Raw genomic sequence first — 26,727 nt, 5'->3', positions numbered from 1 at the left:
TACAATAAGAATGTGTGCATAATAAGTGATCTATTTATCGAATAGCTTTAGATGCATAATGATAGCATGAAAAATACATAAACATCGAAAGATACTGTTATTTATAGACGTAAAAATAAATTTTTTACCAGTAAACACTACTTCCAAGCTGCAGCCCCTTGACCAGGGTGTTATAAAAATTTTTAAATTATTTTACCGCAAGGAAATGGTTATTAATCTGGCTAATAGCATTGATAAAAAAAAAATTTTAATGTACGCTATTTACGACAATTCAAACTGCTTATAAAGCGTGAAATACTGTCAGTAGATCTTGCATTCGAAACTGCTACCGGGCTTGCGGTTTTAATAAAGATTGAAACGAAAATTTATGTCAAGTCGAACAATTCAACATAGATTATCTATGGGACCATATAGTTCTGTAGATTATATTGTAAGAACGATTATGTTGTCAAGAATTACATCAGATTCTTAGCCGTCTGTCTGTTAACAAAATTTTGGAAGAAGTTGTGGCTATTAATGAAAGAGCGATGAGGATGACAGCGCCGTTGGAGCATAACTTATAACGAATAAAAAAGCCAAATCGGCCATTTATGATGTCCAAAAAAATATTTTTAATAGAAGTTAAGTTTGGAAAAATCAATTGAAGAGATAGGCGACACAACAATTACAAACATTTTTAAACTTAAAATTTGATCTTTCTCTTTATAATTTTTTATGTTTTTATTTTCTTATTAAATTAATAGTACGTAGGATGTATATTGAATTATTTAGTTTTTATAAAGTGATATATGTATATAAAATATGTGAAAATCAACTAAAATGTAAAATCCCCCCTTAATTTGTAATTTCTTCTTTTTTAACCTCATTAAATCAAAAGCTCGATAATTTGAAAACGCCTCTAATTCGTAAAAAATGCTGTTCCCTTACGAATTCGAATCATCTGGATTCGACTGTACTTACTTGAATTGAAAATTATTACTTTATATACATAACCTTGGTTTTACATATATATGTAAGGAATTTTAATCGATATGTATTCATAATATATATAAGTTGTAACGACACTTTTTTGGTGACGTTCAAAAATATTTAGTTTTTGCTGGGGTATCCTCAGCCGTCGTCCAGAGTCATTACAATGAATTTATTTTTTTCGGGGGACGTAGGTTTAAAAAAAAAAAAAGAAAAGGAAACGTTCGTTTACTAGATTGAATTGTATAGTTTATTTACTTTGAAAGACAATATTCCAAAAGAAATTATTCCAACGTATGATAAAGTTATTTCAATTACAATGTGATTATAAATAAATTTATAGTTTATTTACTTTGAGAGACAATATTCCAAAAGTTTTTCCAACGTATGATAAAGTTATTTCCATTACAATGTGATTATAAATAAATTTATAGTTTATTTACTTTGAAAGACAATATTCCAAAAGTTATTCCAACGTATGATAAAGTTATTTCAATTACAATGTGATTATAAATAAATTTATAGTTTCTTTGCTTTGAAAGACAATATACCAAAAATTATTCCAACGTATGATAAAGTTATTTCAATTAAAATGTGATTTTAATTCAATAAAATAAGAACAAGAAATGTGCATCTTCTTTAGCTCAGGCTTCTGTTGTATTTCCTATCGTACTTGTCGATGAGATCTTCACTTGCAGTGGTTTCCCGAATTTCCTCCTCTGTTGCCTAAGACCGACTCCTTTTACACCTCTGTAAGTTGCTTTAATTTTACAATTTAAAATTGGAAAGGAAACTGATTACAAAACTATCCTAGAAGAAGAAAGATATAGTATAACTCGATATGTATTATTAAAAGAAGGTATATATATATGTTTCATAGACATATAATTATGGCCGTTGTCGTAACACCAACGCAGGACTTATATATTTCTGATATATGTTTCATGGACACATAATTATGGCCGTTGTCGTAACACCAACGCAGGACTTATATATTTCTGCTATATGTTTCATAGACATATAATTATGGCCGTTGTCGTAACACCAACGCAGGACTTATATATTTCTGATATATGTTTCATAGACATATAATTATGGCCGTTGTCGTAACACCAACGCAGGACTTATATATTTCTGCTATATGTTTCATAGACATATAATTATTATTATAATTTTTCGGCGTAATACCACCTTGACGAATGTTCATAGACTCGCCTCTGCTTCATAATTTCGCTGTCTTAAATACTCCTACGCCGGAGCTTTCGTCTAGCGTATTTTAAATTCTTCCGTTCGTTTACCTGCTGTGTTTTGCAGCGTAAACTGCTGTGCTTTTATTCTTGGCCGTGTAGCCGCTGTGCTTCTGATCTTGCCGTATTTCGCTGCGCTTTTGACTTTGTTTTCGTCGTGTTTTGTTTTGACAGTTTGTTATTTTAACACGCGTTTTAAATTCGTCAATAAACAATAATTTTTTGTTATATAAAATAAAATTATTAAAATTAAATTTAAATTATAAATTATATTAAATTAAATTTTAGTATTAAATTGTAGTATTAAATTATAGTATTAAATTATAATATAGTTTAAATTATTGTAAATAAATTAAATTAACCAAAATTTCAATTTTTGTGAAATTCAATTCTGTGTTAATTCAGTGCCTAGTTTTTTATGTAGGCGGAAATTTGGTGTCAAAATTTCCGTCCTTACAAAGTAGATATATTATTTTAAAAATAGCATTTATAAATTGTTTTCTAGTAACCTTAACTATTTACTGTAGTATGGTATATGATTTTGTTCTGCTTTTATGTACTTAATCCAATTAAAAATCATTTTCGATAACATTAGGTCTTAACTTCAAATTTTAAATCTGAACACCATTGATGATGGATATTTGAGAATACTCGAAGCAACTGTATGGGGTCAGACAAAAAATACAATTAATTATATAAAAATGTTTTTGGTTTTGCAATTTGCTACTGTTTGAGTCTTTCTATTATAAAATCTTATGCTCAATGATAAGCAATCTATTTTTCGAATAGAAAAAGAGATAAAACAGTTCTTAAATAAAACTAATTCTTAGTCGTGCTTCTTCTAGTCAATTGTATTCAGAGAATAGTTTTTAATTTTGATTCCAAAAATATTTAATACTTTTAGATACTAGGACTGTTCCACGAGCTACTCGTAGTAAAACTCAAATAAAGTACAAACTAAGAGCGTAACACAAATAAAGTGACAAATTACGCTCTTTACACAGATTTTCATGGAACAGCTTTGTATAAAGTCTGGTGAGAATACCAGTGCCGCGGAAATAAACAATACAAAAATTTAAATTCAAACCAAAATAGCTGATTCACACATCAGCATCACACATCAACAGCATTTTCAAACTTCGACAGGGATGTTATCTCGCTCAGATCCTTTCATTTACTTGAAAATTTGCTGGTGGAACGCACTTGTGTATACACAGTGTTACTCAAAGTTACTACGAATAGCTCTTGAAACACACCTATTATTTGATGCTTTAATTATTATTTTGATTTTTTAAAAATATTTTAAAAGTTGTAAGAAAAGGTTTCAATTCTGATTTCAAACAATCGACAAATATCCACCTATACTTTATCTAAAAATCATTAATAAAATATCATGCATCAACAAATATAGTTACTTTACCAAACTGTTCATACAATAATTTCGTAGAATTATTTGATAAAAATAGAAATCTAGTAAATCTAAAAACTGGAAACTCATTTATAATAAATTTGTATAATTAATAAAAAATTTCAGGTAAAACTACTTTTTGCATCCTAACCTGAACGTTAAAAGTCATTAGTTCTAAGATAGTATTAGTATTTAATAATACTAATAGTATTAATATTTATTTATTAAGATCGAAAAAACATTATTTGAGTGAGAAAAGATTATTATGTATGTCATATTTTAACTACTTTTCAATAATTTAAGCACTATGCTTAGAACATTATTTGAGTGAGAAAACATTATAATGTATGTCTTATTTTAACTACTTTTCAATAATTTAAGCATTATGCTTATAACATTATTTGAGTGAGAAAAGATTATAATGTATGTCATATTTTAACTACTTTTCAATAATTTAAGCACTATGCTTAGAACATTATTTGAGTGAGAAAACATTATAATGTATGTCTTATTTTAACTACTTTTCAATAATTTAAGCATTATGCTTATAACATTATTTGAGTGAGAAAAGATTATAATGTATGTCATATTTTAACTACTTTTCAATAATTTAAGCACTATGCTTAGAACATTATTTGAGTGAGAAAACATTATAATGTATGTCTTATTTTAACTACTTTCCAATAATTTAAGCACTCTGCTTATAACATTATTTGAGTGAGAAAAGATTATAATGTATGTCTTATTTTAACTACTTTTCAATAATTTAAGCACTATGCTTAAAACATTATTTGAGTGAGATAAGATTATAATATATGTCATATTTTAACTACTTTTCAATAATTTAAGCACTATGCTTAAAACATTATTTGAGTGAGAAAAGATTACAATGTATGTCTTATTTTAACTACTTTTCAATAATTTAAGCACTATGCTTAAAACATTATTTGAGTGAGAAAAGATTACAATGTATGTCAAATTTTAACTATTTTTTTTTAATATATTTTAAGCACTATGCTTCTTCACAACTTTTTCTTCTCCATCACATTCAAAAGTGACTTCAATGCCGTTCTCCAACCATGGCTGAGACCAAATTTTGACATCGCAAACCTTGGTGGAACTGTCATTGCCCACAAGTTTTGCTTTGATTTTGTAAAGAGAACCAGAAACCACTTGACGTGAAGCAGAGATGATTTCCTCAATTCTGTAGCAATAATGAAATATTTTATATTATATTATACAAAAATTTATAATTATTTAAATACTTATAATTGGGTCCATCGCCTGCAGCCAGTTTATTTAAAGAATTTTGTAATGTATTTTCGGCATCCTTCAAATCGTCACCTTGCAAATTCTTAGGACCTCCAATAACATGAAGCTGTAAATATAATATAAATTGTAAATAACATTTAATTAACATTATGCAAGAAAAAAAATTGATCATTTTGGAGGTGTATGACTTTACTTTAATGGTTTTACTATTTAAATTTAAAAAAGGTAATTAAATTTAAATTATCATCAGTTTAAATGTACTAATGTGAGTCGGCTACAAAACTCCTCACAGAGCATCCTCAACTTTAACAATGATTCCTGTATTAAAATCTTTAAATTTTGTCATGCAACACAATAGTCCAATAAAATCTTAGAATTGCGGTTATAAACTGGCCTTACCTAAGTTAAAAGGCCAACAATATTGACTTTACCGAAGTTATAATCCTTTTTTCAAAGCTTGACCAATAAGCAAGAAAAGGCGAATGAAACTATCTTCCACAAGAACTAATAGAATCACAATTGACGATGCTTTTTTTATTTGGATGAAGTCATATTTTAACAAACGGTTTTTACCTACTAAAATACTTTTTTTACTAGCTAAAATATACCTCTTATAGTTTTAAGTAAAGTATTCAAGGATATTGTTTCACATTAAAATAACATAGTCTAGTAAAATTGATCGAATAGTAGATCTATTATGGCAAATTTAAGATTATTTAATTGATGGCAATATATTATTATATTTCATTATATATTACATTATATATTATATTCTTCTTCTTATTTGGCACTACAGACCAGTGTGAACCTTGGCGTTCCTACAGGGTTGCGTAGCAAAAAAAACTTTCCGATCCAATGTTGTTGGCCTTGCGATCTATATATTATATTATTATTATATCTCTATCACTTTCTAGCCTAAACCATACAACTATTGTAAATATCATCATAATTGCTGAGATATAAAGCAAGTTCAGATAAAATATCAGATGCAATTACAATATTAGGTCGTGTGCGAGTTAGACTAAGTTGCGTTCTAAATGAGGGAAATTCTAAGTTGTGCCGATAATGTAGTGATGTGTCGATACGTCTTGATAAATGGCAAAATGTGTGCAGTGCAAAAAATCCCAAAAAATCTCCCATTTGGTTTAGCATCAACTTAGCCTAACTCGCACACGTCCTTAATCACTAAAATTATTGTTAATTATTTTAGAAATAGCGCAATGCCCACCTACAGTTTAATTCTATAATATAGGGAATTACAAATAATTGTTTTTAATACATACATACATATATTTTATGAACATATACATACATACATATATATTATGAAGATCATAATATAAAAAATTTAGAACTAGTTTGATGGAAATAAAAAGCTGCTTAACAAGTTTAAATTAATTGTTTATAATTACAATTACTCATTTTATACGATATCTAATGAAAAATTCACACAATTATAGACAGTTTATTTATTAAATTATAAATTTAAGCGTTATATTTACTTAAAATATTATTAGTTTGTAGATTAGTTATAAGTAAATTAAATTCATCAATTTAAGACAAGTCTATTTACAAAACTTTATTTAAATAGATTTGTCTTAGCATGAATGTAATTTACTAATAAATAATTTACAAACTATTTTAAATGAAGGAACTCTCAGTTGATGAACAGGTGGTCCCATATTTTGGTCATCAATTATGCAAAATGTTTATACATGGAAAGCCAATCCGGTTTGGGTATAAGTTGCGGTGTCTTTGTTCGGCAAGAAACTTGGTCTGGAAGCCGATTTATAACGCGATTACTAGAAAATGTTGTTTCGAAATCAGAATAAAGTATACCTAAAATATACTTCGAGCATTTTTTTACACCCTTCCACATCATGTGTGTTCTGTCTGAAAATGCAATATGTGCAACAGTCAATGTCAGAGCAAATGCCGGTGCATAACATATTCGCTTATAATGACATAGAAAGAACAAAAATTTTCTAGTGAAAACGCCCACTCTTCGATTAATCGAACACCACTTTTGTCCAAAACTAGAAATTGCAAAAAAATTTTTGACTTCATATTCGTGGTTTTTGACCCTAACATACCCAATGTATAAAATTTTGACCAAAAAACAAAAGAAATCCTTGGGCGTATAAGGGTTAATTGATATTTTTGTCGGCTTTTGTAGTCGATGGTATTGCACTGCATTTCCCATCCTTAACAGATTCACAACCACACCTAAACGCTTGTTTTTGATAAAATAATGTTGCGGAAACTCTTTGCAACGTATCCTTTGCAACAATCGGAAAACACAATCGGAAGGAGATGCACTCTCGACAACTTGAGAGTTAGTATACATATTAAATCTAAAAGGGTTCGTAATTAAATCGATAAATTCGGGACTTTTTGGTCAATTTTTATTGATACTGCGTTTTTAAAAAGGTTTCGAAATGTCGTCAATATTGTTATATAGAAATAAACTATATAAAATAAATCTTTATATCAGTTCAAGAAGCTTTATTTTAAAAAACTCAGGAAACCAATAAATGATGGTGGATATATAATAATATCCGACACATCCGGATTTGTGGTTCGGATATGCCACAGTTTTCGAATCAGTTTGGTTTCAAATACTTTTTTAACTCGTTTGACAAGTTTCTTTTTCAACACTAATGCATTTAACTTTTTAAATGTATATTGAATAATTAGTTATAGATTTAAATTAAGCCATGACAGCAACACAAAATTTTTTATCACTATTATCAACAAATGAAATCACAAAACAGGATATTTTCTTTAGTGTTGACATAAACACATTACCAACCATGACCTTTAACATTTTTGTTTTTATATTTTTAATTGAATCCATAGAAATTCCGGTATATAAGCATTTGTATATATAAGCACATAAATATTTATATTTATTTAGTAATTATTTTTTAAGTTTGATTTTTTCTTACATCATTCGGTTTAGCATAGGTGATTGCCACAAATAGGGCAAAGAAAGCAAAAACAATCTTCGGATTAAACATTTTGATTTAAAATCAACACCGTACCAAACTGCTTAGAGCAGCTCACAACACTGAGTGAAATTCTAATGGAATGCATTCATTTATATTTGCTTCTGTACAAATACGAGAGCAATTTATAAGCCTACATATTTATGCAACGAGTGATGCCACCACTGACAATCGTATTAGGGTTGCCAAAGTACACTATTTAAAATAATTTGTGTAATATATCGAATGAAATACATATAAAAAAAAGATTATTATTTGTATTGTTAATTTAAAAATTCATATTTATACTATGTTCAGACAGCCAAATTTCCTTAATTTCATAAAAATGAAATTAAGTTAATTTAGAAAGTGTTCATCAAGTGCCCTAAAATTAAATCATATGATTTTTAATTACAATTGTTAGAAATTATATGCTCCAAACACCATTTGTATCTGGGAAATTTTTAATAATAATTAATAAGTTGATTATTATAACTATGAAGGAGGTAATTCGGTATTTTTATTAACTTTAGTAGATTTCATGTACGTGGGTTAGTATTTTTCACTCTATTTAATTAATAACAGTTATTCTCTATATTCAAATTCAAAAATGTCCACTATTTTCAAAACATTTTTCAGGTTTTATTAAAGTCAACTGCGACTGACATTTATTTCAAAAAAAATGTGACTTTTTCGTTATCTCAACTTAATCTTTTTCTTGATTTCAGCCTTCGTTTCAAAGAAATTAAGACCATTTTCCTTAATTTTGATTTAACCTTAAAACTGAATTTTGTGTGAAAAAACAACTTAATATGGCGTTTACATTGGCCGAAAATGGCTCATTTTGGTCAAAAATCGAAAATGAGTAGCGAATGGCGCATTCTTGCATATAAAATTTCAAGCGCGAAAATGAGCATTTTTCTCACATTCTGTATGAAAGACGTTCGAATGCATTCCACATATGTTCCAAATGCAAGGGAATCCATTGAACATACCCTAAATAAAAGCTTTTCATGGCATTTTCACAGTTTGAGAAAGCTGTTTTTGACATATTTACAAAAAAAGGTAAACAAATGTTTGGTGGTTGCATTTTCTTGAAAACGATGCACCTCTTTTTAGAATTTCTACTTCCCAAAAGGTAATTAATCGAAGTTAAAAATATGTTTTAAGTTTATATTGTAAGGTTTGAAAGCATATTTAATCTTCATGCAATATTTTTTTGGCACAGGCCAAAATCAAATCAACAAGCAAGTTGAAAAATCAGCTGTTTGAAATGAGAACAAACGAATTACAACGAATGTAAACACTTTCAAATGGCTCATTCAAAATGAGCCATTTTCGGCCAATGTAAACGCCATATAATATTGCCAAAACGAAGATGAAATTAAAATTTTTGAGATTTTATGCAACTATTTTTATTTTCTTTTTCGATAGTATGGAAAATTAAGTTGGTATTATGATTATGACTCCTGGTAAAGTATCATTACGGTATGAATAAGATGAAATCAACTTATCGTTAAATATAAGAAGAAATGATAGTTGGGATAATGTATGTGCTTGTAGTTAATTGAGTCTTGAAGCACTATTTATGCTAAAGCATTCGAAGGTGTTATGATTGAGCGGACAAGTCACCGAATTAATTGGAAATACATTTGCAAGATGTTGTTCTATTAATTGTAACAAAATTTATTGATTCGCACGTTTAGTAGGTTGTGTCGACGCAGAGCATTTATGGACACAATTAAATATATAACTATCGTACTTAACTCATTTTTGGGTTTATATAGATAAACCAAACCCAAATGCAGTGTTTAATTACATTTTGTCATATAAAATCCAAACAAATTTTATGCAAAGATATGTGATGTAAGCGCGGAGTTTTTGTTTAATCTTATAAACTTAGTAAATACTATGTATTTCAAAAATGATGGATAATATCATTTTGGAACATGGGGCATTTATAGTCAGTGTATCAAACTTCTTAATCTACGTTATTTACTATACCATAACACTAATTATATTAAAATGTTCTCATAATAAAATAATTTCAATCATTCAAATTACTGACACACTTAATTGCTCAAAGTCAAACTCTCCGAAAACTCTTCAATGCGCCATGGTATATCCGCACGAATGACATGCTAAGAGACAAACTCTCCGAGAACTCTTCAAAGTGCCATGGTATATCCGCACGAATGACATGCTAATCTGAGAGCAGTCATAAGCCGTACGCAGCGGTATGCAGATCTTAGATCAGTCATCGCATAATCAGAGAAGCTTGTGACGAATATGTAAATTAGTCAAAGAGAAGGGAGAGACTCTGTAGAAAGCCCTTAGCTAAGAAAGAGTAAAAGTGCCCAGTTGCACTAACTTTTTTGTTATTATCATTTAATTTAACCCATCTTGAATTGCCTTTTCATAGCATTCATGGTCATTAGATCAATCTCAATAGCACAAATTATTCAAATTAATGACTCACATTTTTAATGATATTTATTCTACCCATCAGGCAGCATCGCAAATGTCTGTATATATTATCTCTCATAAAAACAATAGAACTTTCAAAGCACAGTACGAGTATAAACATTGTTTTCTAATGCATCGATATGCGGATTAGCATTTTTAATTTTTTTTTATCTGAACATTAGCAGAAAAAATAAACTTTTATTTATTTACTATAATGAATATAATTAAGATTTATGTACATTTGTGTATATATGATACAACTGTTTTTAATTTTTGTTGTCAATTAGTATTTGTCATAAATTAATCATCGGATCGCATCTCTCTGTTTGTATTTTTTATTTGCTTAAGCTATTACGATTTTTAGGATTACTATTTTAAGTAAATTTAAAGTTCAAGGTCTTTCACTCTTAGATAGAGTCAAGTATCTAATGTTATATTATATATATAGTTTAATAGGAGAATCTGACTGTAAGATAAATATAGTTTGGGATCTGCCCCCAATGTGATACCTATTAACATTATGTAGGTATGTATAAAGATATACATACACAGCGACTGTTTGTCCCTATTATCGAAAAAAGTTGTCTCTGTTAATGGATGAAATGTACTTTAAAAAAATCTTCTGAGATCTGTTTGTATAGAGACTATAATTACTATAAGATCTTTAACTATTATGGTTATAAATGTATATTTTCAAATCGCTTTTTATCGAATTTATTAATTAAATTCTTCCTTAGTTAATTTAAAGTCTTATGTCTTTATCGTATTAGATCTTATCAGTATTCAAATAATAGGACCTTTTATCGTCTGTAATTCACTTATGTAGCGACCAATCTCATTATATGTGAGTAATGTGTGTTATGTTCTATAGTATTTCGACTATTGTACTTAAATTAACATGAATGCAGCAATGTGTGCCCTTACTCTTACAAAATCTATATAAAAATATGCTCAGGAGGTTCGATAAGTCTGGACGTTAACAATAGCATAAGAGTGAATTATTAAAGGTTCTGAAAATAATCAGATAGTATATATGTATATAGAGAACAATATTAAGTAGTGAATTTTTTTTACATAATAATAATTTAATAACTGAACTGATAAGGCAGTTCAGTATACTTAAGGTTACATATCAAAAGATATATCATTACTTATAATGACTTTAGTCTTATAACTTTAAGGGTTCTACATTAAGAAATTAAAATATGAAACTGAAATGATACTGGAAACAAAGGCACTTAACAAGTTGGTAGGAGTAATTGGTCGGAATAAAAAATTTTATTATTAATTTTTTGAACGGATGTAGTTACAACCTTCTCAAGCACTTATGTTTTACTTAGTAACTACTGCTTAGGTTATATATATAATTTCCCATATTTGCTAGGAATAGTTAAATCAAAAACACTTTTTTGCACCCTCTCGGACATTTTGTGTTCTATCTTTATTTACAGTACTAACAGGGCACTGTAAATTAAAATATTACCTGACGAGACTGGGCATACATACGGATGTAAACTGTAGATTCTGCGAAGAGAATAAGAAGTTGGCCACGCAATTACTGTTAGAATGCTCTGCGCTAAGGCACAAACGCAATAGACTCCTGGGAATGTATATTCTTACGGAAGAGGCAATAAAACTCTGTAAAGTAGGTTCTATACTACTTTTTATTCACGCAACAGGGCTTAAAGACCTACTTTAAACCTAGAAGGGGTCACAATACACCTGACCTCGCAATTCCCAATTTCTTAACAATAATAATAATTATTTACAATAGTAAATAGATCAATATATTGCATTACGAATTTCTCAAACTTACTACAAAAGTAGATATATTTTCTATATAGATATAGATATAGATTAGATTCTATAGATAGATATAGATTTTATTGTAATTAAACAATTTTAAATATTCATACAGAGTTCATCCACAGATTTTTTTTCTGTTTTATTCCATATTTTTAGTGCACTTGTTTTTGTTCTATTCTTTTTCAATGTTTTTTATTTCATTAGTGCTTTATATTGGTGGTTTGACTTCTGCTTATTTTAATATAGAGATATGTGTGTGTAAGTGAAGTGAAGGGTTTTGCTTTATAATTAATTAGGGCAATTCATATGGATTGCGATATATATATTCTATGTATGATTTAATTGCTTTATTTATTTGTGGTATGTTGAGAACTCTCATTTTTTATTTAATTATATTATATACACCCATATATATATATGTTCACTTTCTGTAATTTTTTGTGCTATAAAAATGGATTGATATCACTGTTTTATTATTTTTAAAGAAATTTAAACTCAGTTGGAATTCACATAGTGTGGTTTTTAATAACTCATTAGCTTATCTAGGGGTATTGTATTATTTTTTACAATTTATGAAATCAAATGTATAATATTAAGAACAGAACAATATTAATTTATATTTATTTTTGAGAGATTATGCTATATGTGTACAGTTGAGTATTAGCTTTTTTTATGACTATGCAGAATAAGATCTTTTGAACAGAAACTGATGAGATCAGCATTTCTGTCCGACTAAACAAACTGACTGTTGAAAAAAAAAAAATATGTATAGAAAAAGAAAACTGGGGCTTTAACAACATTTCACTGTTAACTTAGATGTCCAGTTTACAAAGCGTTGACCATCCATTGTTATTTATATTAATATATTTAATAATCTATAGATCTGTTTACATAAAATATTTTTTTATTTTAATATGTATCTATTGCTTTTATGATAAATTCAAGAACAGAAGTCAAAGCTAAGTAACTTAACTCTAGATTAAATGTCCATACGCGTTGTATGACTAATCAAATAATTGGTTTTTATTTATATAGTAAAGCCTATAATTAATTAAGAGAGTATATACACATTTTTCACATTATTTCATAATATGTAATTGCGAGTTACAAATATTAATATTTAGCTCAGAAGTAACTGTATAAATAAATGACATCTATTCTCCTACACACACTTATGCAATTAAAAATAAATTATTTTTGAATTTCTAAGTTATATATGTCTTATTGCATATATAATCTAAAGTCAATTTATATAAATAATGTATACACCTATAATATTGTAGGGTTGGACATGAATAACTTGTATTGATTCAATAGATTCTCGAAGATGAAAGTTCAATGTTAATGTAGTATCTAGTATAATAACAGTTATAGGTTCATTTTAATTAGATTAAGTTAGGTTATCCCAGAGAGATCGCCCATAGACCCATTGTACTGCCGTATTTTTAAAAACCCAAGAGGTAAAACTTTTGGCAGAACTTGTAGTGCTATTTAAAGGTAGGTCTTGAAGTTCGCCAAGATCCTCAAAAAAAAAGCCAAAAGCTAAAATGTTAAGGCGGCGCCGCGCATGTGCCGGACAGAAGTAAAACAGGTGGGAGACAGTTTCATCATCCTTATCACAACTGAGCCAGATATGGTTGAAAGGGAGATTGAGTCTCCTAGCATGATTACCTAGAATACAATGGCCTGTAAGTAAACCTACTGCAAAACTGATATCTCTACGGGGTATCTCTATGAGAGAGTTCGATTTTCTTCTATTGGTATGTGGCCAAATTGTATACAGATGCCTGCATATCGTAGAGTCTTCCCATTTTTCTATTAAAAAGTTCATCACAGGAAAAACTCAATACCAATTTGCAAGATGTCAACGTTATGCCCAGATTGTTTAGGTGTTCCGAGTGGTTTCTTGAAGCACCACGTCTGGCTAGCTTATCTGCCTTGCAATTGCGGATACAATATTGAGTACAATATTAATGAGTACAATATTAATGAATACAATATTGAGATAATAAGTCTATACTGACCACCAATACTATATAAATACTACGAATAAATAGTTAAAAAAAAACAGGCAAATAGTGAGTGGACCCTTACTGCCTCAGCAGCCACATCAAGGGCTACTTGGCCAATCTATTCCAAATATAGAACCTTTGACTTCATCTGTAGAATGAAATCTGAAGTATCTCAGCTAATATCTGTCTTTACGGGACACTGGTCCATAGGACGGCATGGAGCTAGACTCGGCCTTTCCTGTGGTACCTCTTGTAGTGCGTATCTACTAGTTGTTGAAGAAATGACACCAGAACACCTGTTGTGTCTTTGTCCAGGTCTGGCCAGAACTAGATTTAAGTTTCACTTAGCGATATCTCCAGCATTAGCATTAGCCAGATTCATGCCTTTGTTAATGCCTCTCGCTGGTTCTAGTTTGACCCACTATCTACTACCCACTATCACGAGGTTTTTTGTGGGTTCAAAACGGCTTTTTCTTTAGCTAATTGAGGAGGACTCGTCCTCCTTCCACCACAACTAACTAACTATCTCGAATTACTCTAAGCTCTATTAACTTTATGCAAAATCTAAACTCTTCATTTGAATAAATTTTTAATAGATTATTCTGATGGAGCATATATAGTGAATGCCCACAACAAAATAACATGTAGAGTCTTGAACCCACAATAAATTTAGATTAGATCCACAATGAGTATGAAAAAAAATATCTATTGAAAGACCAAAGTCGAGTTGATTAGTTGATATCTTCTTAACATCAGAGTGGGATGTACCACAATGGATTTCAAGTACTTTTACTTTCGTCCTATGCTAAACTATATTATAATACATTTTTACATTATAATTTATTCTCACCATTAATCTTGAGCTTATCTCTTTTTTTTTTGTCAAAATGAGCAAAGAATGTTGAATGTTTCTTATCAATTGGAAAATTTTTTGAATATGTTGAGAAATGTAATTAAATTACGAAAATATTATGGAATATTTTTTTCTATTAAAATTTTTTGAATTATTAAGGTCAATATGCAGTATTTTTACACTTAATCTTTATTTCTATACTAAAGCTAAATTTATGATAAGCAGAATTAAATTTAATTGCACAGATGTTGATTTTTGAAAATATATATTTTAATAAATGTAACTTAGAGGTAAATATATTTCCGATATATTGGTCTTCAACATTTGAACTAAATTAAAAGATATGAAATATGAGTACAAGAAGTTGAGACGAAGTTTTTAAAATGTGAAAATAAATAATTATTTAATTAAATTTAAACTTTCATTAGCAGATAATAAAAATAAAGTTTTAAAAATAATATTAAAAAAAAATGAATAATTTTATTATATACTAAATAGCTATACACACTTATAATTAATATGATTTAGTTTCTTCTTAATAATTATAAACGAGTATTTTATAAATTTATTCAGAATTGAATTTATTGATTTCTACTGGAAATCCCCTTAAAAAATTTAAATAAGCTTTTTGTTAAATCAAACTTTCATAAAAACTTGCTTAAGTGATTATAGTATATTAATCCTAATAATACTTTTGATTTCTAGAACATATAATACACATACCTAATCCAATTTTTTTGCTGTACAGTGAAATATACGAAGCTGTATCATTCAAACCTGTAAATAATACCAAACTTAAAATTCCAATTTAAGAAACAAATGTACAATCTAACTTATTTATTTTTATTTATTTTCCCAAATAGTTGTACATATTCCCAACAGCAGAGAGCTATAGTTGTTGACAACTAGACTTCGCCTGACAACAGACTTCGTTCGGTCTGTGCTACCATCTCAATAGATTGGGATTGTTTAAGGTCACAGACTGAAGTCACAGTCCGGATTACAGCTTGCAGTCACATGTATCAATGCTCAAGTTTACTCTGGGACAGGAAATGGGTGTTACAGTGAGAATTCATAATAAACGCCTCAACGAAGTATGCTTCTCATCAACAGAAATCATGTGAAGCAATTATTTTTGAGAATTAGAAACTATTTCAAACACTGCTTATATGTCCAGTGTAGAATTTTGAAAACTACTTTATTCGTTCCTATATTGCTGAGGACTTACCGGAACTTCGGATCGTTGCTCATCAACGTAACTATATCCTTCTAAATTAGTCGGGTCGTTACCAAAAATTAGTTGTATGGTATGTTTGCTCACCAATGCAACTGCATTACTTTTAATTGCGGTAAGCATAGACTCCCATAGCGACCAATTTATTTAATGGTCGGTTGCTTCCAGTGCTATCAGAGGTAACTCTTCTCTCCGAGTAGTACATAGAAGCTATTTTGATACCACAAACCCGATTATAAAAATATCAGTTTTAAAAGCAATCTTCGCTGTTGTTAAAAAAATTTATTTTCCGGATGTTTTAGATGCCCATCAGACTCCTAAAATCTTGAATTTTCATAATGGAAAGTCAGTCTTTGCACACCTGGGCATATACACAGAAAGTGTCCAATTATTTATTTCTCCCCCTTTCGTCTTCCTTGCAGTTTATGCATTTTTGGTATTCATTTAATAAACCAAGTATTTTTGAACACTACGAATGAAGTAAATAATTCGGAAATTGCGAAAGAATTATGAATGTCGATGACGAGTGGCTCCGGGACTTGCCTTGCCGCTCCTTCAGAGAAAACCAACGGAACTACCATAACTACTGCAACAACAGACATTTCGGAAATGAGTGTTAATTACTATTGGCCGTTAGGTTAAGTTTTAATACTGATTAAAATCCCCAGCATGGATCACTTAAGCATTAATCATATGATTCAATATTACGCTATGATTCAAAAGCCTACTTAAGTCGAACTTAAGTTATATATGTTACTTAAGTCATACTTAAGTTATGAATGAATTGTCATCATAAGATGCAAAACCAATTTTAGAGTTTAATCAAATTATTGACTATTTTTCTATGGACCCGAGATTCTATTTGTACTTTTACAATAGTGATGGAAAAGATTTAAATCGAAATCACTCTTTAAAACACAAAATGCTTCAAGACATGGCAGAAATAGCGTGCGTTGAATTAATACTTGTAACTACTTGATTGTTGTTGTTGTTGTTGTTGTAACCCGCAGGAACCTGCTTGTGAAGTCTCTTTGGGAATGTTGAATGGTGTTTGGTCGTCGTTGGTGACGAATGGCTCCGGGACGTAGACCCTACCGTTCTTGGAACCTACTATTGGATAGTGGTTACAGTTGTTTATAAACAAAAAAAAATTACAAGTATTTATATTTAATATTTAAATACTAATTATTCATTACTTGTGAAGTCCCTTTGGTTTCTCGACTGGATTCTGGTTAGATTCAAATTATTCTCACCCCTCCCCCTTCTCTCCCCCTTCCCTCATCCCAACACTCACTCCCACCTTTTCCATTCCTTATCCCATATATTCGTCTTGTAATCCTTTCATGTTATCTGCTTTCAGGGCCCGGCGGCGGGTTACAACAACAACAACAATTATTCATTACAACTAATTATTCATCAGTGAAACAATTATAACCGCCCTGTTGAGCGGATAAATCCTTTGGGTAGACATGACTACTTTTGACCGGACACCCTCTCGAACAGACAAAAGTTGTTCAAAGATTTTTTATGTATTTTCGAACTATAATTTTATCTTCTTAATAAAATCTTTAATGGCAATCAATATTTCTAATTAATTTTAATAAAAAAAAGTTTTGTAACATTTTTTATTTCAAGTTAATTTCTAAGAAAAAAAATTATATTTTTCATTATAAAAATAATCTTATATAAATGTGCTTAATACGATCTAAACACAACTTAAGTGTTAAGCGTGTATTTGTTACAATATTTGTACTTAAACAATAGCTATTTAAACTGATACTAAAATAGTACATAAATAAAGCATGTTAATGATAATGTTTGGCAGCACTTTTATAAAAATCTTTTGGCAATATTACAGTAACATTAATGGAGGATTAGCTATTTTTTATTCTTTTATATAAAATGTTTTTACACAACATTCAAAAAGCACTTTTTATAAATGTAATTCGTGATATTTACATAATATTTATTTTACAAAAAAGATACTTTATGTATTCATATATAATAAAATAATATAAAATGATTTATAAATTTTAGAATAACTAATTGTGCTTTATTCAAATTAAAATTAAATTTATACGAACTACGACGAATAATATATTGTCATTAAAAAATAATTTACTATATATGCAAATATATATTTCATAAAAAAATAATTTAAAATTTATTTTCAGGTTATTTATTTATAGTGTTTATTAACAATAACAAAAAAAAAGTGAAATTACAGTTTATGATCATTGTTAGTTTAATATATAGTTTCTCAATCTCATTTACTATTTACTATTTATTAAATACTTAAATGGCTATTATTATATCTTTATGTTAAAGTCATTCAAAATTATCATAAATAAGTTTTTGAAAATATATTCAAAGTAATTATTGTAATAAATCGCTGAAATAAATGAAAGAAATACATATATTATATAAGTCACTATATATAGTTATTCATAATTTTTTACAAGGTATTTGTAATGCACAATGGTATACTAAAATTTTAATAATTATTACATATTGTTGTAATATATTTTACTCATTTTTAACCGATTTATATCAGTTTTGTACATATTTAAATTTATATTCAGTAAACAACTTAAAAATTTAACTCAAAGAAGAGATCTTTTAAGTTTTAAAGTAACCGCTATTATTTAGTTATACAAATTAATATAAAAATAAAATTGTATACAAAATAAAATATCAAATAATAATGCATATCAAATAAAATAAAAAAATTAAAAAAATATAATAATAATAATAAGGAAATAAATAAAATATATATAAAAAGAATAGAGAAAAAAAAATTATAAAAAATAAAAAAAAAAGGGAAACAAAAATATAAACTAAAATGTGAAAAAAAATTTATAAAAATGTGATATTTTTCAATATTAGAATAAAATTCAAAAAAAAAGAAAAAGCAGAGAACAATTGAAATATATATAAAAAAAAATTAAAATTTAAAAAACAATTAAAATTTAAAAAAAAAATTAAAATTTAAAAAAAAAATAAAATTTAAAAAAAAAATAAAATTTAAAAAAAAAATAAAATTTAAAAAAAAAATAAAATTTAAAAAAAATTAAAAAATTAAAATTTAAAAAAAAATTAAAAACAGTAAAAAACTAAAACGTGAAAAAATTTAAATTTGAATTAAATTATATATTTTTTAAAATTAGAAAAAAAATATGAAAAAGGGAAAAATTAGAAAAAATTAAATTAGACAAAAATGAAAATAAATACTTAAAGCAAAGAAAAAAATTTAAAAATAATAAAACAATTAAAAATACGTGAAGAAAATTAATCCAAAATTTATATAAAAGTCAAACATTTAACACACTATAGTATAAAGTTACATTTTTCAAATTAATAAGAAATATTGCTATTAAGAACTTAAGAGCAGTTTCAAAACGTACTGCATTTAAAAGAAAATTACTTAAAAAAAACTTACTATTTAATAGATTAAGATTAATAAAACTACTGCGTTTTAGCACCACTGATCTATCAATCTGTTTCAAGTGAATATAATTGGAGATGCATCATATTTGCCTGCTGTGTATTTATTCATCAAATGTTCTTTTAACTTTTAAAGACTGTAAGAAATCAGCTGATGCGTTTTAACTTATAGAAAACAATGCATTCGATTAAAAATCGTGCCGAAGTGAAAATAGAGGAGAAACGTACGAACCAATTAAGTTTTAGTTTTTTGATGGAAGCATAGCAAAAATCTTATTACAGCTAAAACAGATATTGAGCAATTATATTGAATTTATTTTTATGCGAAATATTTGTTGATTGGATTTAATTTATGTTTTGTGATATGACTGCACATTTTCATTGATTGCTTGCTTTATAAACTTATTGCATTGTATGGCACCAATAACGGCCGGGCCCAATCAATGGTCCCAATCGTCGACGTCGACGTCGACGACTAAATGTAAAATCAAATGAAAAAGTTGTATGGGCAATCGCTTTTATCATTAATAACATTCCACTTATATTTAACGCATATATTCCACATTGCACCACAATGTGGAGCAACTCAATATCTGGTTGATTAGATCAGTACTTGCCGAAACGCAACTAATGTTAAGTTTAAATAAACAATTTAAATTGATTATAAAGAAATTTCAAATATATTAACTAATTATATATATATACCATATATATACTTAGAATAAAAAATGAAATATATTTTAGTGAATAATTTTTTTAGTTCTTCAACTAAATATGTATAGGCACATGTCCTAGTAGCTGCGCACGATCACTAAAAACTAGTGAGCACATTTCACACTCGAAGAATCTTTTCTGTTCGATTTTTGTTGGCGTTGTTTCTGTAGTTTGGTTAATACTGTTTATAACAGCAGACATCGGCGAATAGGTTGAGTTACTAGATGAGCTTGTATTTAAATTATTATAATTATTATAATCAAGAAAAGAATTTTGTGTTGAATTGAGCTTCTCTCTTTGGCTTTTTATAGGTTTGTTTTTATTTTGAGTGACCTCACGCTTCTGGGATGAACTACTAGGTTTATTAAGTAATTCCGTTTCAAAATCTAAAAATTTGCGATTTACGGTAGTTAAACGGCTACGAGTTGAGCGGCGTTCGCCTTTACTGTGATGTTGCATATCATTTGCAACACTAACACTACCGCTACTACTGCTGGGATACATGTCACGCAATTCGGGTGATGATGTTTCTATTTTAATATAATTTTGTAAATGTAGTTCTGTTTGATCTGCAAGGTAGTGTGTTGATGATTCACTTGTGAATCGTTGCCTTTCTGTTCTTTCTGACTTCAGAGGTGAACGCAATATATCCTCCAAGTCATTTACAACGCTTGGATTGAATTTTTCATAAACATCTTTACGCAGCGCAGCAGCTTCTAATAAAAGTTGTGCATCATATAAATTACGAGAAGATTGTTGTATTTGATCTGGACACACATATTGTTCTGCATAATGTTCAGACTTATCAGTTTGGCGTTCCTCTTTTATGACTATAGCACTTGGATTGATTTGATTTAGCGGTTCAATATTATTTGACAATATATATAATTCGTCTTGCATTTCTACATTGGTCTTATTAGTTTTATTTGTATCTGTACGTGTTATAAAAGTTTTTGCACGCTTTTTATGATTATCGGCTTTGTTTACACGTTGCTTTTCGGTATGTATCATTTTTGGTCTTATATTTTTTGAAACTTTTTCTGTTCTTTTACGATTCCTTGTTTTATTTGGAGTTGTTAACACTGTATCATTTCCGTATTTATTTCCGCCCTTGTCAAACTTGACTTGCTGTGTACGTTGTGCTATACATTCTGATGAATTTGTTCTTTTATTAGGCAATTTCAATCTAAATTCTTCGTCTGAAGTGTCACTATTAGCCTTATCATAATCCACAACAAGCGTATCAATAGTTTGCAAAGTATTTTCAACATTGGACAGCATTGATTTATAAGCTTCAGATTTAGTGGTGGAATTGATCAATTTTGTTTGCCAATTTTTATCCGAGCTGCTAACAGAACTGTTGCGTTTTCGTACTTTCCTTTCATTTATATCTATGTTATCTTTTTTATTTGCACTTCCAGGTGCATCTTGTAAATTACTGCTTATAGTTGAACTGTTGCTTTTACTATATTTAAATTTTTTAGCATTACAGGATTTACTGGTCTCAGATTCATTTATGTTTAGTATGTCTTGCATATTATCCATGTCTATATCCGATATATCAATATCGCTTTCATTGAAAGATTTTTCACGCATGTGTTCCAATTCATGTGGCTTCAACTTTCTACGTCTTTTGTACTTTCGGGGTCCAACCTTCAATGGATGATATTAAAGGATTAAACATACATTTATTTTACATCTATAATATTTTTACTTACAATTGGTTGCCGTTGCATGGCAGTGTTTTTATCACTGTGCTCAATTAGATGCTGCATCAAATCACCAGATGAAGGTAATTGCTCACTGCACACAGTGCAAAAATATACACCACGTTTCGTATCTAAACCAGAATGATGTGAACGTATATGCTCTCGCAGCACTACACGTTGATTGAATGCACGGGGACAAACTGAACAAGCATATGGTTTTTCCCCTGTATGTATACGTTCATGTTTACGTAGTGTACCTCCATCTGCAAAGGCTTTCCAACAAAATCGACAACCATACGGTCTCTCACCAGTGTGAATGCGAACATGTATTTGCTGTGAGCTTCTTGAACCAAATGTTTTGCCACATTCATTGCAAGGAAACAATTTACCAGTAGAGTTTACACTATGTGAATGTCGATGATTAGATAAGGTACGACCATCGGGAAATTCTTCATGACATACATCACATGAAACGGTTTTATCACGATGTGATGCCATGTGCCGTCTGAGTCGAGCTTTACTGTAAAAACTCTTGCCACATTTGGAACATGAGTGACATTTTTCTCTTGAGTGATCCCATGAATGTTTCATTAAAGCTTTACGATCACGACATTCTTTTCCACATAATATGCAGGAGTTTTGTGTCATTTCTCCACTATGTTTCGTCTCTATGTGACGTTTTATAGTGATCTCTTCGATAAATGATTCACCACATAGAAGACATCTAAACAAATAAAAACAAAAAAAATTTATTTAAATGATAGATTTTCTTAAATATATTATTTTAGCAAATATATATATAAATAGAAGAGCTTCCGTTGTTGCTGTTAAAACCCGCAGGGATTTGTAAAATAGATAACACGAAAGGAATCAATGACAAATACATGGTTTAGAATATGTATGCGCAATAGTTGTATGCAAGAGAATAAGATTTCCACTTATTAGGAAGTGGTTGTGGATTGGGGATGCGTGAAATTTAAATCAATCAGGATCAAGACGGAGATCCTGATTTCGTGCGGCACGAAAACAAATGAACAACATTCAGGGGAGTAGAGTTGCAATTATGACACACATTGGAAATTGAAGCATTATGCGTGACAAGTAAGTGCTTAGCCTATGGCTATATTCTTATCTCAATTGAGAGATGTACAATCATAAAATATCTTTTCTGAACATATAATGAATATATTATACTGTATAAGTCATTTATATCTATAACACATTATTTCACACACAATTTTAGATACAAAAGCTTTAATAACAACAATGAGAAACTGTATCTACAACGTGAAATTATCAACAACACACTATTTAATAATAAATTTTCATCAAATCAATTTTCATTTCATTAAATTTACATTTTTTTCATAAATTTAATACAATTGCTCCCTTCTTCAATCCAATAATTAATTTTTAATAAATATGTAAGATATACTTACTTAAAAGGTGGATATCGAGCATGTACTTCAGCATGCGCAAGAAGATCTAAAGCTTCAGCAAACGTTTCACCGCATGTAGTACAACAACAATGGTGTTCACTTTTATTCCCATCTTCTCCATTCATTTTTGTTTTATTAGATCCTTCGTGTAACTTTTTATGACGATTCAATAAGTTCTTGCGATGAAAAGCCAAGCCACATTCGTTGCAATAGAATTCGCCATAAGCATGTTCGGATTCGGAATCACTCTGTGTTAAATCACCATCAGCAGGATCATATTCAGAATTGCTTTCCTCAAATTGATGTGTTTTCATATGTTCCTGCAAACTGTTTGCATCCCAAAATATTTCATTGCACTGATTACACTCGTTGGCAGTATCTTTTTGATGGTTCTGCAAAATAAATAAAAGTTTTAATCAAACGATAAACGATAAAGAATAAATTTAAAACATAATAAATAATTTTAAACGATTTTAAGGATCAGCTGTTATCATGTTTATTCTGTTTGTCGTAACATTTTTTGTTGAGCGAATAAATCTCATGCATAATAGCAAGATGTAACTCAATCATCATCTCAATTATATTATATTATATTATTACCTTTGTATGTGACAATAAAGCTTTTTCTCGTGCGAAAGCCAGTCCACATTGTTGACAAACAAATGGTTTACTTTCATCTATAATTGGAAACTGAAATTGATGTTCAGTCGGGTCTGTAGTTAAAGTGTTGGTTGTTGGACTGTGCTCTAATTCTTGACCCTCAACAAGTTGTATGTCACCACCATGATCCGGCTTCGTTTCAGTTAAGGTATATCTATTATCACTTAACTTTAAGCGACTAACTCTGCCACGCAAAGGAGCAGAAATTAAGGAACTATTAGCGCTTGTATTTTGCGATTGTGGCAATGTTTTTTTTGTAATTGCAATGTTACTATGGCTTTCCCAATCATTGTTATAAAAATGATCGTTAACATTTTCCTGTTTCTCATGCTTTCGGGTAGTGAAATTCACAACTAAAAGTTATAATTAATATTAATATTCTTTTAAACTTAATATTATAAATAGATATAATATACAGTATACGTACAATTTGTACCCTCATAGGAAGTGGCGTCATCATATGCGTGGCTCTTTAAATGATTAATTAAATCTGTTCGTTTTAAAAATCGTGTATTACACAATTTACATAAGAGTGAGCGATCGCTTTGATGAGTCACCATGTGGTTCATTAATGTAATTTTTTTACGAAAACGTCTAGAACAAAAATCACAAGGATATGGACGCATTGTTGTATATTCATCTTGCGCTGTAGGTAAAGGTACTTCTATATCTAAAAGTACTTGTGAAGCAGAGCCAATAAGTTGTTCAGCAGGTATTTCCACACTATAAAAAAGAAACAAAATATTATTAATACTTAATAACAAATATAAGAATAAAGAAGCATATTTACAATTCTTCTCCTTGACGTTGTACCCAATCATCTGTTATTACTTCTTCGGTTACTATTTGTGGTGATGTATCGCCAAAGTCAATAAAACGACTTTCAGAATCACTATGATTTTCTATGCCATCTTCTGCTGTTATAGTACCAACTCCAAAAGCACTATTATCATCGGGACTGATAACAACCGAGCATTGCTCATCTTTAGCTGTTATATATTCTGCTAACATTTGCCCATCGCTTGCCATGAAAATTAGGTTTTCAGCAGCAATTTGTTGTATATTGGCCTCATCTTGCTCGTCAGCTTTTATTATATATTCATCAACACCATTTGATATTAAATGTGCATCCTCTGGTTGCATAGCAATTAGTTGGGAACCTTTTATATCATTTACCGCTGCTGTCAACCAATTAATGCCATATGCTCGCCCTTCCATATTTAAAACTCTACATTTATTTAATATAAGATAAAGATATGGGCTATTATATTTATATTTAAATTAAATTAATTAATGTAGCCGCATTTTGCTGAGTTTCAATGAATTCAGGTATCAAAACAAAATCAATTATGAATTTGGGTAAGAAAAACATGTGATTGCAACAATGAAATGTCATGTGAAAGGTAATAAAAAGTAACCGGATCACACACTGAAACTCATTGATATATTTTTACCGAGTCAAATACGTCATTTTACACATTTCAATTAATTTTCATTTATAAAAATAAAAATTTGCATCAACTTTCTTAAGGCATTCATGTACACATATAAATAACTTGAGCAATTTAATTGATGGGTGGCATTACTATTTCTTTTCTACACACACATAAAACATCACTGGGTTAAACGTCAAATCAGGCACTGCCCTACCGACAAATGTACGACATGAAGTCGGCTCTTTAATGCAATATGTACGTTTCTGTGTGCATATTTCACTGCTTATTCCAAATATCAAATTTTAATGCAGGAATGAAAATGAGGTTAAGTTGGAATATTTATTTATATTTCTCCAGCTGAAAAACATAACCTCTCGATAAACAATACAATTATTAATTTTAAAGTTTCATTTAAACACTGCACTAAAATTCATGGATATCCGATACGCATGTATGGGTGTATTATCAAGCACGAGGTTACATCATAGCAAAAGATTGCAGATCACATAATTTAACAATATTTTTTACAATTATTTTAATGCATACAGGATTTGAGGTTATATACTGTTTTAAAATTTTTTATTATTTTTTACATTCATTTATACTGAAACTTACACTTTATAACACCGCGAAAATAAAATAAAAAATTAAAATTTCGTAAAATGCGTACGTTTCCTGAGGTTTGCTCGCGATTGCCGATTGCCTTCTCCATCACAATTTTTTGTCCGTATGTATATTTGAATAGAATTACCAAGTGACACACAACTGAAACTGTCAAAGTAACTCACGACTACTCGTTACTTGAAAAAGATTTTGAAGTTCTACATAATTTTATAATTTTCTAAACTTTTGTTAAATATTATGTTAAAATATTATTAAAAAGTATTGTTTATATACAATAAAATAAATTTTAATAAATAATTTGAGAAACTGAAAGAACTTAGATATTCACGATGATAAGGCAGTGCTAAGATTTCAAACAGCAACAAATAATATTAATAATTATGTAAATATTTATAGTAAGTTTAATTATAATCTTTCTTGTCAGATTGCTTGAATAGAAATATTTTC

General features: G+C 29.0%; 2 protein-coding genes across 3 annotated transcripts; both read right to left on the bottom strand.

Moving 5' to 3' along the window:
• Positions 1–4,598: 4,598 nt before the first annotated feature.
• On the bottom strand, positions 4,599–7,973 carry LOC119683584 (sarcocystatin-A-like). The gene is made up of 3 exons (XM_038097345.1): positions 7,845–7,973; positions 4,890–5,002; positions 4,599–4,828 (listed from the first exon to the last, which is right to left on the bottom strand). The coding sequence occupies exons 1-3, from the start codon at positions 7,914–7,916 to the stop codon at positions 4,630–4,632; spliced, it is 384 nt and encodes a 127-aa protein (XP_037953273.1). The 5' UTR covers positions 7,917–7,973; the 3' UTR covers positions 4,599–4,629.
• Positions 7,974–19,544: 11,571 nt separating this feature from the next.
• Positions 19,545–26,483, bottom strand: LOC119679170 (zinc finger protein 418-like). 2 transcript variants are annotated; one of them, XM_038091373.1, is made up of 7 exons: positions 26,272–26,483; positions 25,011–25,448; positions 24,648–24,943; positions 24,161–24,573; positions 23,561–23,952; positions 22,131–22,845; positions 19,545–22,065 (listed from the first exon to the last, which is right to left on the bottom strand). In XM_038091373.1, exons 2-7 carry the CDS (start codon positions 25,436–25,438, stop codon positions 20,467–20,469), a joined length of 3,843 nt encoding a protein of 1,280 aa, XP_037947301.1. In that variant the 5' UTR covers positions 25,439–25,448; positions 26,272–26,483; the 3' UTR covers positions 19,545–20,466. The 2 variants fall into 2 exon arrangements, with proteins under 2 accessions (XP_037947301.1, XP_037947300.1); XM_038091372.1 differs by lacking the exon at positions 26,272–26,483 and adding an exon at positions 25,675–26,168.
• Between the last annotated feature and the right edge of the window lie 244 nt (positions 26,484–26,727).

The sequence above is a fragment of the Teleopsis dalmanni genome, chromosome 2 (genome assembly GCF_002237135.1).
Source record: "Teleopsis dalmanni isolate 2A chromosome 2, ASM223713v2, whole genome shotgun sequence".
In the NCBI taxonomy this organism is placed as follows: domain Eukaryota; kingdom Metazoa; phylum Arthropoda; class Insecta; order Diptera; family Diopsidae; genus Teleopsis; species Teleopsis dalmanni.
The sequence above is the reverse complement of the archived record's forward strand: the minus strand, read 5'-3'. Positions and strand labels throughout refer to the sequence as shown.

Excerpts from the sequence above, each read along its gene's own strand:
- LOC119683584 (XM_038097345.1), bottom strand. The coding sequence starts at position 7,916 with ATGTTTAATCCGAAGATTGTTTTTGCTTTCTTTGCCCTATTTGTGGCA. Across the intron at positions 5,003-7,844 it reads CCTATGCTAAACCGAATGAT|CTTCATGTTATTGGAGGTCC; the intron begins GTAAGAAAAAAT and ends TTATATTTACAG. Across the intron at positions 4,829-4,889 it reads GGCGATGGACCCAATTATAA|AATTGAGGAAATCATCTCTG; the intron begins GTATTTAAATAA and ends TTATTGCTACAG.
- LOC119679170 (XM_038091372.1), bottom strand. The coding sequence starts at position 25,700 with ATGTGTAAAATGACGTATTTGACTCG. Across the intron at positions 24,944-25,010 it reads CAACGTCAAGGAGAAGAATT|TGTGGAAATACCTGCTGAAC; the intron begins GTAAATATGCTT and ends TCTTTTTTATAG. Across the intron at positions 24,574-24,647 it reads TTCCTATGAGGGTACAAATT|TTGTGAATTTCACTACCCGA; the intron begins GTACGTATACTG and ends TATAACTTTTAG.